Source organism: Fibroporia radiculosa (assembly GCF_000313525.1).
Source record: "Fibroporia radiculosa TFFH 294 genomic supercontigs, scaffold1273, whole genome shotgun sequence".
Classification (NCBI taxonomy): domain Eukaryota; kingdom Fungi; phylum Basidiomycota; class Agaricomycetes; order Polyporales; family Fibroporiaceae; genus Fibroporia; species Fibroporia radiculosa.
This window is the reverse complement of record NW_012133280.1, coordinates 1,142-14,194: the sequence shown is the minus strand read 5'-3', so window position 1 is coordinate 14,194 and position 13,053 is coordinate 1,142. Positions and strand designations below refer to the sequence as shown.

The window sequence follows — 13,053 nt, the reverse complement described above, 5'->3', positions numbered from 1 at the left end:
ATGGACCACGCTGACGTTCACCCCGATTCCAAGGACTACAACTTCTTTGTTAAGGAGTACAATGCTGATGTTACAGCATCCCGGCTGATCGAGGCATGGCGGAACCAAGCCCCGGTGTATCCACCTCCAGCGTTCATTGCGGACGCACAACTGGCCGACTATCTTGTTATCGAGCAGGATGGCCCAACCGAAGCGGGAGCATCCCGCGCAGTATCCCCCGTCGACTCGTTCGCGAGTGAGGGGTACGTTTCGGGGTGATTACCGCCCCGCATTGACATTTATTTACACTCTGCATGTACCCTACGGTATGGAGTATAAACCCTGGAATAAAATAAATAAATAAATAAAAAGAGCGTAGCCGATACATTTTGGACTGCAACTGAGATGGCACAAGTGGTTACCACCATCGTACGATCTAGAAACAGGCTCCAAGGTATCTATACATCTTCAGCTATCGAGAATGTGTTGTGTATCAATATATTTGACAAGGCAAGTGGATTGTGTGCTGTCCGTTACGATACCTTCATCTCGTCAATAGTAAAGCTCTTGATGTGAACACGGATACTGCATTATGATTTGAGATTGTCCGTGCGTTGAGGAAACTTTGTTCCATGACAGGTTTGCTCCCGGCATAACTTTACATCCTATCAAGCGATCTACAGTCTGAAAGGGAGCCAAGAGACTATGGTGGCTTTGCGGATGTCTGGCGGAGAGGGTACAAGGATCAGGATGTGGCGTTAAAGGTGGTTCGAGTACGCCAGGATAATCGTGCAAGGCTTCGGAAGGTAAGACAGTTCAAGCTCACCTTAATGCAGCGCTGTGTTGACTCTTGCAGGTATTCGCAAAAGAAGTGATTTGCAGGAAGTATCTTACTCATCCAAATATTGCGCCATTCCTCAGGATCGAAGATACAAACGCAAGACTATGCATGGTGTCCGTATGGATGCACAATGGGAACTTGCCCCGTTATCTGAAAAGCGGTCAGCTCTGCAACCGATTGGAACTAGTTAGTTTCAAGCACCCTTGTAACGCATATAGGTGTACTAAGATGGAACCTAACCGGTTAAGAGAAATTGTCGAGGGATTGCGCTATTTGCATGCGGCTCGTATGGTGCATGGCGACCTTAAAGGCGTAAGTTGCCGTGCTGATTCGCCGATTCCAGTTGTTTGATAATTGTAATCTACTGCAGGCTAATGTTCTGATCAATGATGAGGGATCGGCATGTCTCATCGACTTTGGGCTGACAGCAAGTGTGCACAATGTTGATACTATCGGCGCGATTACTACTACGTCCAATAGTACGGGTTCAACACGATGGATGGCGCCTGAGCTGCTCGACCCCGAGCAGTATGGTCTTGACGAAGCTCGCCTTTCCTACAGAAGGGACGTATATGCTTTGGCGATGGTCATGTACGAGGTAAGTCAGACTCTTCCTAGGCAATTATTTAAGGAAGGTATGAATCCGAGTTGTAGTTATTTTGTGAAAACATTGCATTCCATGAGCTCAAGCTCGACGCTCGAATAATTCAGTGTGTCTTGACAAATAAACGCCCTCTTCGTCCTGAGGCCGTCCCCCTCAAATTTTCAGAGCATATATGGGCACTCATGCAAAAGTGCTGGGCTACAGATCCTTAGACACGCCCTGCTTTGAACGACGTTGTCGAAACGCTCAGCTCATTCGAAAACAAACGTTCTATCATCCTGCATCTATCAGATCGCGACGCAGGTTCGCCTTCGCTGTCGACGCAAGCTCAAAACGGAAGCGAAGTGGATGAACTCGAAGAGACTTCGACGGACGTTTCGTCTCCCGCAATGCTTCATCGTGGAACCAAGCGCCCTGCGCCGGCAGACTTTGTCGACATGAAACCTAGCCCGTTGCGATCACATGCTAGCACTGGGTATAACTCCTACGACTCCCTGTACTATCAACCCCGTCTCGAGCAGAATTCGGGAACGTTTGTTGGGCTGAGTAGTGATGAAGGTGATAAGAATGGTGGCCTACCCGCTCGCGATGGATTGAATCTTGCCCGTACGAACTCCCAGGCCGGTTCATCGACGACACGTCAGTTTGAATTCCAAGCAGAAAGCGCGTCTTTTACTATAGCGCTTTCAGGGGAATTGTCACCAGAAGCGGTGCTCGAGAAAGAAATTGAAAGGATGCGCGAATTGATTGCTGAGCGGGAGCGGAATCGTCTAAGAAAAGTTGTCTGAATCTACAGGCAATTCTGCAACTCCTATTGGTCTTCCTTGTCGATGTGTAAAATATTATATATAACCGATGTCGAGTAAGCGGAAGACTGAACAGCGCGGGCGATGATGTAAATCGTTATCGTATCGCAAGTTACCGTATTTAGAATGATTGTAAGTGTTATAAGGAACGGGTATAGTAAGAAAATAATTACGTAATATTATTTGTTTATGGCAACAGAATGTCTTAGCAAACATATTGCGACAATAATGCATCCCAAACCTGAATCATGGCCATTAATTTGCTCGTGCCCTGATTGCGGAGAGAAATCCGCTCGCGCAGACGTACCTACCACTAGGATATTTTCGGAGCAGTTTCGACCACTGTCATTGCACACTGACTCACCATGCCACCAGTAACTATCATAGGTAGCACGATTCATTTGGGCAATGAATTTGCACTGTTACCTGTATATTCTTACCCGCCAGCAAGAATGTATAGAGCCGATTGTCATGGACTCGCGAGAACTGCATCCTACAGCACGTTAACGGACGTGTAACATTATGCATCGAAGCCAGGCTGAATAATTCAGAAACTGACGTTTTCACGATTGGAGAAGGCCAAAATTTTACATCGATACTGGCTATGATGACTCATGAGTTCCATGAAGTCCCCCCACCTCCTGCGGGAGGATGAATGGTGGCCATTCAATTGCCGCATGGATCGTATGTGTGATGATCGAGTTGATGCCAAACTCCCAGCTAGACGAGATTATTTCGGTATTCAGTCTCATATTTTCCTATGCAATATTCCCTTCTATACATAATAATATACACATACACCAGTACACCAGTATTTCTTCAACTCCAGAGTTTACAACATTAGTCGTCCGTCAGGGCACATCTATCGACGGACAGGTTCTCTGGGTTGCCCCACCTTAAATAGAGATGGTAAGCCAGAGTTTTCCTCTGCGAGATTGAGTCTCACCAGTATGGAAATGGAACGGCTGTGTTGCTTGCTCCAAAGACCGCGAAGCTCTGCAAAGGGATCAGCAGGTGGTACAGGAAGCACCGTAATTTCATGCATACCAGAATGAACATAATGACCTGGCTCCCTCCATCGAGCGCCGCCGACGTAAGATAGTTGTACTTCTTGAACCAGGCGGGTCTATATGTCCTAGCCCACCATTGGGACGCAAACCCAATCACGACGCATGACCTATGCGAGCGCTTAGTATACATTGGCAGTCGTGAGCGTAGACTCCTACCACCACTGCCCATTCACTGAATATGGAAGATATCCAGCATACAGGGCGATGATCGGCGTGTTGATATATGCCGCGCATTTGGCGATGTTCGAACCTGGCTTTGCATACCTATGTATCAACCAGAATGGGACAGGAAACGCGAGGCCGACGAATATGGCAAACGCTAGCATGTAGTACGGTTTTCCATATGTGAATCTGGATGCCTTTTCAGCCAGGACTCGCCGATGCTAGTTAGGAAGCATACAGTTCTTCCCCAAGAGCACCCATAGCCACTGACGCCGAGTTATAGCTTTGTATAATCCATCCGCTCCACTGAAAAAGCTAGATATTAGATTTGGGGTGACAGCCAGAAAAGGTCATATACGTACGATACGAGTTCCGACTGGGTTTTGCAGAACTGCTCTATTGTTGTCGACTATGGAGATCATCACTGCAGAGCGTGAGTCTAGAAATTAAATTGAATAAGAGGAGACATACTAGCGTAGTTAAAAATTGATCCAATAATCGAGCCAGCCATCTGTGCCGCAAATGTTGTCCGTGGGGGAAGCTTGGTATACTGCCCTAACTTCAAATCTAAGTACAATGTACATGAGCATGGCGTTTTTACCGGATAATCGTCCTAAAAAGACTGCGCTCACCTTGCAACATGTATAGCGTTTGGTACGCCGTACTATTGCCATACAAGTTGACGTACATGACAGCGCTATGTGATACAGAATTTCTCTGCCCATGAGTGGGGGTTCGCGGGATTGGTTACAAAGTAACTTGACTCACACTGGGTTACCTGGATGAATGAAAGCAGCCAGTATTTGGATGGCATATTTGACAGAGATACTAAATCCGGTTGTCGCCATGACTGGTGGGCATAAATGCGCGTTTTCAGTACGGATGCCATTGATCGCACGAACGTAACGCACTGAAGCCAAGGCAAATAGCGAGGAAAAAGCTGATCACAGTGAACAAAATAATACTCCACCAAGGTATGAGCGCGGTCCCCGTCGTGTACTGTTCGTGTAGTCGGCATTAATGTCCCGCAAGCACTTGAACAAACAAATCATCATGGCGCACACTACATCCGATGCCAACGCCAATGGACACGACGAATAAGGCAATGTACCACCACTGCGGAACCTCACGGTACTTTTTCATCTCTGCAGTTGTTCCGGATCAGCCAAAATCCTGCTGTTAATGAGGCACGGACCTTGGTAGTGTGGATCGTCAATATCATGTGAGTTCTGAAGGAAGTTCATTTGACCGAAGGCTAAAATACAGAAGTTAGTCGTGTCGTAACAATCCTCAACGGTAGAGCAAGTATTAAATCTCGAAGTTAGATTAATAACTGACCATTCTTCAAATCACCCCAATACCAAAGCAGGACATGTACGATGGCCGCACCCAAACTGAAATTGTAGCACATTTGACTTATCGCGTACGTTGTCGAAAACCTCGGCAGTCCGACCTCTGCAAGCTTTGTGGGATCAAGCTGATTATCGGGCGTCAAAATTGCGCTTTGGTTGTAAGTACTTCCATTGCCCCCAAATAACGCCGTGGACATGAAAACAAGATCACGACCATTGAAAACATTCCAGTAGTAGCACACGGTGAGCACGACATAGCCAATGGCCATGCCAACTGGGAATTAAGTTAATGCACAGAATAATCTCTGGAAACACTGGTACAACGCACTGTATGAGTTCACCTCTAAAGCCCAGAAAATAAAGTCAGTCTTGTGAGACTGAGATTCGAAGCGTGGACATACGCGTTTGGAGAGGCCATACAAGAGGATAGCCTTGTGTAATGAGCGTCCAACTTGTGCTAAAGCTCAACAAGCCAATGCCTTCATTACTGGATCCACCACCGAACAGGTTGCGCACAAATATAGACCGCCCATTATCTATGAGGCAAACGACGGATATTGCTGTCAGAAGCGGAAAGGGATATTGTGGAATCCTGTATCGAATTGTGTATATCAGCTCGGAACGTTACGGATTCCCAATATTCCCTGACGCACCATTCCCAGCAGAAAATAGCGGCGAACTAAGAAGATTTGAATCTGTCACACCCCATTTTTACTTGATATACTTACGACGATCCAGAAATATTTCCTAACAAGATTCTGTAAGCAATAATAAAACAACACTCATAGACTAAATTTTCACCTTCGCTTCTGGTTAAGAACTCCCCCATAATGCAGACTTTGCAAAAGATTGACAACAGATATATATGTTGGGTAGAACGCGCTACATATCGTGTTAGATTTTGCACACAAGGTATTGGAAATCGTTCCTTTGACTTACTAGGTGGGGTATACAAGAAGGGATCGCACTCAAGGCAACGGCATGAATTAGAGCTTAGGTGGAATTTGAGAGGACTCACAAACACCAGCTATACCATACCCAATCATTTGACTAGCGAAAATCTGGAAGATCGCTACTGCTCCGTTTAATCGGATATCATAGAAGAGATCTGAGCATGTGTATGAGTCAAGCGTGATACACTAGAATCAATTGTAGATCATACTGACTCAACGCTGCGATAACTTCCATGGCAACTGCCACAGTCGACGCAGTCGACGCCATAATGACAATGATTGTATGCTCTTAGAACGAAAGTGTAAGGTGACGATTCGTATGATCGTGGGCGCAGAGTTACCTTTGATATTAAACGGTCCCGGGTTGAGATATTTCCAATAACCATGCGAAGGGATGATAGCTGGGATTTTGGGACGAATAAATTAGGGTGCGAGACCACTAGGGATTCATACATACCAGCCATCAGAGTTCCAAGAATATATGCAATGATGAGGCAAAACAATTGAGATACCGAGGCGTTCTGCAGGTGTGGTCAACTAGTGGTCATGTAAACTTATGAATTTGTTTAACGCACCTGAGGTTTAAAAGTATAAATTGTGGCAAGAACTGCGCCGAACGCGCTAAGTCCAGTCCCCAAGAACATGGCACGGAAAGTGAACACAGGTAATTCGGGATGGTCTTCCGTTGAGAGGATCTCAAGTTTTGATCATTATGAAGTTATACATTGCCCTATGATTGCAACACACCTCTATCGCAACATCCTCTGCTTTGCGAATGATTTTCACTTCAGAATCTGTGTCAACATCAGACGAGGCTTCAGTGATGTCGATCTTCTCCTCGACGAATCCATCTTTCCCTTCGTTTGTCTTCTCGATCGAACTGGCCGAAGATTCGCGCAGCAGCAGCTCCGGAACGTCGCCGGATATCGGTAGCGACATCAGGACAGACGGTTATGCCAGAAGAGAGGAGGACAGAGAGAAGATGCCTGCGAATATCAGTTCCCTCCAGCCTTGACCACCAGGTACTTTACGTAGCTCAGAGTCTTCTTGATACAGCCATATCGCTATCTCCATCTGCTCGGTGGAGAAGCATGATAAGCCCCCGTTCTGCATGCTGTCTAGCCTGATAAGAAAAAGTAACCTCAGCGCACCTCTGGCATGCCAATCATAGGACGATGGGGCCAGGTGACGAGATCGCTGATGCCTTTGACTAATCTCCGTCGCCTAGCACTTGAAGTCCATATCGACAGCGGGCGTACAGACAATGTACTCACGTGCCAAGAGCGCTGGTTCAGAGTTCACATACACAATAGGATTCTCCGACTCGGACATTCATGCATAGCGGTTCGATAGTAGTTACCAGGCATTCCATCTTGTTGAGTGCAAATTTGGCACGATAAGAGCAGTGGAGTCGAATTGATTATCTTAGGATATCCAGGTCTCCGTCGGTTTTACAAAAGCGCGTGATATATGAATACCAGCCCTCAGGTGAACCATGAAGCATCATATTTGCGGATGCAATTGAAGGGATCATTGCTATAAGCCAAATTGAAGAAGTCGATGATTGGATCAAGGAAGCAGCCTCACTCACAGTTCGTCAGTCAACACCCCTGGCATGCATCACGCGAACAGCGCTCGCGCGTCCGTGAAGAGAGTTGTTGATTAAACACAGGACACCCAAGTAGGAAAAGGATTGTTAATGATAACGAGCGACGCAGAGCTAGATCATACCAAGCTCCATTACAGGAAGTCTACACCAATCCCTACCTGTAGCCCTCTCCTAACGCTATCGCTCTTACTCGCAAGCAATGGTACGCCAACATTCATCTCGATCCTAACTGGGTCCAGCTTGTACACCAGACCTAAACCGGCAGATATTGATGGCTTTGTTATACTGCTAACGACGTTGTCCACGAACGTTTTCGCTGCAAGGCCCCGCCAAATCAGCTCATTTCCTACACAAGAGCGTGTAGACGAACACGTATCCATGGCATCTAGCCTGCCCGCATTCACGAACAAATGTGTCTTGACTGGCCAATGTGGTTTGTGCGGAACGTCGGAAATCAGGCTAACTCCAGCAGCCCAATACAAATCGCCCCCGAGAGAGTCCGCTAGGAGAAAGACATTGAAGACCGAAGAAATATAGCGACTAGTATGAACACTCACGCCCATCGCGAGGCCCCATCCCATTAGCTCTGAACATCCTCACATTCGTTGGGCCACCCAACTGGAAGCGATCAGGGAATAGAGCGGGCTTCCATAAACTGTGCAGAATGCCGGAACGCGCAGCAAAGGAGACGATCTACGAACATGATTAGCAAATGAAGTCACAGCTCCTAGAAATTGTACTTACCGTTCCAGGGAAAAGTGACCTGGAGAGCTGACTCTGTATTTCACCCTTATAGAAAGACGCGTCACCAAGCAGGCCAGCGTATTCCTGAGAGATTTTGAAATACGATCCTCGAGTCCCGAGTAATGCATCGTCGCGAGTATCACGCGTCCATGAATGAGATATTGCAGACTTGAGGCTCTGCCCTGCAGCTTCCCTCATACTGATTGAAACTACTTAGTGGATATCGCACCTGACGACGAAGTACTCACCTAATAGATGCCGAGGGTGTTAAGTTTCCGATGTGTCTTAACACAGCTTCGTAGCCAACTTCATGCATGCCACGCAACAGTTTGCCATGCTTAGCAAAACAAAGACAGAATCATTCACCAGCCGCGCAGTATCTTAAAGTAAAGCTGACCTAGCTTACCCTTACAACTGCCTTAAATCCACGCAGTCCTTCTGAGCTACTAGAGTAACTCGAATTGTCTCGCTCCGCTCCATAGATGGACAGCTCGCCTCTCGTCGTAAGAGAAGATGGCAATGGAGCCGAAAGGGACGCGTTAAATGAAACGCGCGTTTTAGTTGCAAAAGCTAGATTCGCCTCGAATGTTTCTGCACCGCCGAACGCGTTACGGACACGACACGTTGCACTCTAAGTTCGAGTTCATCAAGGCGCAAGCTGGGGGAAGAAAGCATACATACAGCACCACCTTCGTTATTCCCGACTTGTGTGCTGGTATTCAAGTAATATCGACCCTTCTCCAGCGTCTTGAACACGACGTCCACGTCGCCTGATTGCGCCAAGGCGTCGCGACTGGGCTCTAGCCTGCCCTCGACGCTCTTGAACAGGTCAGTCTCCTGCAAGAGGCTGCCAATGTGTCTAGTAGTGTGCAAGACATGCTCAAGGGTTGGTGCGTTTTCCGTAATGGACGGCACAGGTTTTGCTAGAAATGGAGTGACAAGAGAACTCAGGAACGATTTCCGGGTGTTGACTGCTCCTTCTATCCGGACTGAAGCAATTCGGAGCGGTGTGGAGAGATTAGCGTTAATCTATGGAGAAATTGAGAATTTTCTTTGGGCAAATATGAAAGCGACTCACCACCTCAGCCAAGTGGAGCACGGCCGACTCATATTCACCACGAAGCTTCCTTGCAATGCGGTCTTCCTGCCATCTTCTGAGCCTTTCAGTGTCCACTATATCAGGCTCTTTGTCACGAGGCGCTGAGGTGGTAGCTAGTGGTGGGTTCAGCGGTGGAGGAGATAGTTCAGACGGAGCCTCCATGGGACGTCTTTGCGAAAGGAGGGATTCAACGGCTCGGCCAGTCGCCCGGTGACCTGACGTAAGCACAGCGCGAGCGCGAACTCGGCCGAGGGCGGCAAGAGGGGCGTGAGCTGGCAGGGACCCCGGAGACGCGGGGACGCAGCGAGTGCGCGAAAGGGCGAGACGAGTGTGCATCTAAAACACCAAGAGCATAACAGAACAGCCAAAGAGCAGTACGGCGAACCTGTGAGAGAGAGCCCTCGGACGTCAGTACAGAGGAAATTGAAGAAGGCTGCTAAGGGCTGCTAAGGGCGCTGCTACGCGAGGACTGGCTCGAGCCCAGCTTTACTCGATCAATCACGATTCGTCGTCTTTGGATCCTGATAATATTATCTGCTCCCGCGAGGTATGTCGACGGGACTTTCCTGATCGCCATAATGATTATCAAAATCTCGGATTAGGCTGTCCTCCGAAGACCTGATCCAAATGGCAGTCCGCGGTAATCCCTTCTTTATCGACAATTCATTTCAGACACACCATTTTCAGTCTCGTATGGAGTACCGCGTCGCCGGTCGGTATCGGACGCAATTTTTATTACCTGAGCCTGCCCCAGGTCGTATCGGTGAACCATGGGGATCTTTGTATCCTCCGACGTGAGAGGATCCGAAGCGTCGTAACGGATTACAGCTCGAGTCTTTCATGCCGTTTGTGGTACGTTTGTTTATGATACGCTGGTAGCTATCAACGGGGATGCTTCTCTAATAGTGGACTCGAGTTCTGATAGATTTGACTGTCTTCTAGAGCTCTGTATCGTGATTTTTTTTTACCCCAGCTGTGCAATTGTATATTCAAATATCCCACTACGTCCAAATCCGGGCTGATCAACATCTAATTCGACGAACAATCTCACTTCTGAAGAGTATCTATGCGCCCGTGTTAGTCGAGCTCCAGATAGGCTTGAGAGCTTCGATGTTCTCCTTGACGCTGTTGACCTTCTGGAGCATCCACTCTCCACAGTCCGGCCCCATGGGGAGCCTCATCCATTCTCTCTTCCCACCCTTCCCTTCAACGAGACCTTTCGCCAGGCCGGTCCCATACACAACCTCGTAGATCCTGGCCGATAATTTCTCCAGATCTCCGATGCTATTACTCTCGAGCTTGGACTGCGGCACCGCCTCGATCGTACCGAAGCCCTGGGAGGGATCTGTATAGATCCTTGACTCCTTGTACGCGACGGCTGCGGTTGTCTTGAAAAATTCGGAGGGAAAGTATCCCGGCTCGACGATGATGACGCGGATCCCGAAAAGCTCGAGCTCGCGGCTGAGCGATTCGGAGAACAGCTCAAACGCGGCCTTGGAGGCGCAATACGCGCCCCACGACCCCGCACCGTCGAAGCCGACGACGGAGGAGAAGTTGAAGATGTGCCCGGCGCGCTGAGCGCGGAACGCGGGAAGCAGCGCCTGCGTGAATGCAAGCTGGCCAAAGACATTCGCCTGGAACTGTGCGCGCACGTCGTTCAGACTATGGGAGATGGGTGGGTCAGTGTCCACTCCCACTGTTGCCCAAGATAGGCAGAACTCACTCAAGCTCCTCCACAGGTCCGTGAATACCGTAGCCGGCGTTGTTGACGAGTACGTCAACGCGGCCGTAGACTCTGAGTGCCTCCTGGCTGGCCTTTTTGACGACATCGTCAGACGCGTTCAGGTCGACGATAATTGGCTGTGCGCCTCCGTTGCGGAGGCTCTCAGGGAACTTTGAGATGTTTCTCACAGTCGCGACGACCTACAATATTCCATCAGTCACTGGTTGGATGCAAAACACAGATTGTAGACTCGCCTTGTCACCCTGTGCAAGAACGTATTTTGCAAGGGCAAGGCCAATACCGGAGTTTGCTCCAGTGATGAGCCAAACTTTCTGCGACGACATGGTTTGTTATGAGAATTGGGTTATGAATGGAGTGTGCAAGTCTGCGAGCTGTGCTTATTGGGCTGGTGCTCGCTGGTGTGCCCTTTTATGTGTTTTCTAGGCTCTGCTCCCTACCGGAGAGGACGCAGTTTTCACTTACCCTTGCTCCCTATGATGATGAAGCTGCAGGTTCTCATACCCCGGTGCGACCGGCGATCGGGGATCCGACTGCGAGCGAGAATGGACGAAGCTCTGCTCATAGTGTCTTTGACGCTTTGGGGTGTATACTCGCACAATTCCAAACTTACTGGCTTAGTAAGTGGCGTCTTATGCGTGCGTTACGTGGGGCACCTCACGCATGCGAGTACACTTCCGCGGCTGCGCCGGTGGCGGCTCCCCGATCGGGGATCGGCGTTATGCGATGGGTCTAGATCTTCAATAAAAGAATGGCGTAATTACGAAATGCTCACGGTTCAGGTTAAAAAGCAGCCTTGAGGCTGACTGTCGGATCTCTCTGACCACAATGCTCAGGTCAGGGCAGAGTCGACGATTGCTCCATTCCGTGCCAAACATCAGTTCTAGCTGGCGACTCTCATCCGATTCATATTACAGGACTTGCTGCGATTCCTTGGTCGAGTCCGGATACTCGTTCATGATAGTGTGGTGGGGTATGGACGCACCTGCCACAAGCCATGAGATGAAGTGACTCAAACGCGGGGAAAAGAGACAAGATGGCGCTGAGAAGCTTCAGCAGAGGTACTGTAATGTTTCTCAACGATCCTTGACAATGGCAGTAATGGATAGTATGTGACCAAAATAGGTTTGTCTGTATATGGACAACGAATGTGATTTCAAAAGCACGTCCAGGCTGTTGGATCTATCGACTACTCAGCGCAGACTAACACACTATGGGATGTGCTGGGCAGCACTGATTTACACATTATTCACTACGTGGCATCTCTCCGGGAAGCGCCATGGTCGAGACTTCTAGATCAACAGCAATAGGAAACGCTTACCGCGCTCTACAGCCACCAGATCTATGTCTGTTATGCAATATGCCATTGACTCTGGTCAGATGTGGATGTCATAGTGCCGTGGCGACTGTCAGGTGATGATCGTGTCTCGGGCTCAAATGAAGCCTGTTGGATAGAACACTTGTACATTCTCCTCTCCTGCATTGATCCATTTCCTTATGTCAAGCCGACGATGCCTGTGGTCGTGCTTGCTAAGCGATTGATGCCAGAGTAACAGGGGACGTAGGGGGGTGCGCATCATGCTCTACATGGAGCCATGGAGCCTGCCCTGGACGAACGTCCTAGACATACGTACACCTAAGCGTCCGTCCAATCTGTATCTTCTACTGTAGCGCCGCAATCATAACTGGCACGTATGTGAGCTATCGAAATTTGCAGCGTCAGAATCACACCCAACAATTAATCGCGCATGGCGCGACCGCAATGCTGCGCAGAGAAACCCTGTCCCTCTGCTACTGCTATTTTCTAGGCTGATGGAAGCCTCTACTCTGGACCGTTCCCCTGCTGCTCTGACGACATGGACGGGCTCGAGCGGATATGCACGAAACTTGGATCCACTCGAGCACTAGACGTGGTGATAGGTCGAAGCGTAGCGTTCGCGCGCCCACAGACGACCGCGCTCCGAGCACACATCGAGAAGAAATAAAGCCCCAGGAAGCACAGAAATGCACGACCCTGCGCCGTGCATCGCATTCTAGCGCGCCACAGCCCGTCGCACTGATGGAACGGTGCGCCAGCGCGTGTCGTCCGAGAC

The 13,053-nt window shown here is 49.0% G+C and overlaps 4 protein-coding genes across 4 annotated transcripts; 1 reads left to right on the top strand and 3 right to left on the bottom strand.

Annotated features, from left to right (window-relative positions):
* Positions 1-2,212, top strand: FIBRA_02475 (uncharacterized protein; the record flags this gene model as incomplete). The annotated part of the gene is made up of 6 exons (XM_012324336.1): positions 1-242; positions 653-785; positions 862-980; positions 1,039-1,132; positions 1,191-1,418; positions 1,637-2,212. The coding sequence occupies 6 exons, from the start codon at positions 1-3 to the stop codon at positions 2,210-2,212; spliced, it is 1,392 nt and encodes a 463-aa protein (XP_012179726.1).
* An 858-nt stretch (positions 2,213-3,070) lies between these two features.
* FIBRA_02474 (uncharacterized protein) lies at positions 3,071-6,706 on the bottom strand (the record flags this gene model as incomplete). Its single annotated transcript, XM_012324335.1, has 25 exons — positions 3,071-3,125; positions 3,177-3,226; positions 3,278-3,407; positions 3,457-3,651; positions 3,701-3,768; positions 3,825-3,886; positions 3,934-4,029; positions 4,095-4,159; positions 4,231-4,312; positions 4,374-4,461; positions 4,525-4,607; positions 4,658-4,717; positions 4,801-5,088; positions 5,143-5,157; positions 5,216-5,406; positions 5,468-5,493; positions 5,543-5,561; positions 5,616-5,696; positions 5,754-5,781; positions 5,833-5,922; positions 5,981-6,055; positions 6,109-6,168; positions 6,225-6,288; positions 6,343-6,462; positions 6,515-6,706. 25 exons carry the CDS (start codon positions 6,704-6,706, stop codon positions 3,071-3,073), a joined length of 2,283 nt encoding a protein of 760 aa, XP_012179725.1.
* An 801-nt stretch (positions 6,707-7,507) lies between these two features.
* On the bottom strand, positions 7,508-9,381 carry FIBRA_02473 (uncharacterized protein; the record flags this gene model as incomplete). Its single annotated transcript, XM_012324334.1, has 8 exons — positions 7,508-7,692; positions 7,747-7,878; positions 7,934-8,069; positions 8,121-8,319; positions 8,369-8,457; positions 8,527-8,751; positions 8,802-9,149; positions 9,199-9,381. 8 exons carry the CDS (start codon positions 9,379-9,381, stop codon positions 7,508-7,510), a joined length of 1,497 nt encoding a protein of 498 aa, XP_012179724.1.
* Positions 9,382-10,283: 902 nt separating this feature from the next.
* On the bottom strand, positions 10,284-11,286 carry FIBRA_02472 (uncharacterized protein; the record flags this gene model as incomplete). The annotated part of the gene is made up of 3 exons (XM_012324333.1): positions 10,284-10,881; positions 10,943-11,142; positions 11,182-11,286. 3 exons carry the CDS (start codon positions 11,284-11,286, stop codon positions 10,284-10,286), a joined length of 903 nt encoding a protein of 300 aa, XP_012179723.1.
* Positions 11,287-13,053: the final 1,767 nt, after the last annotated feature.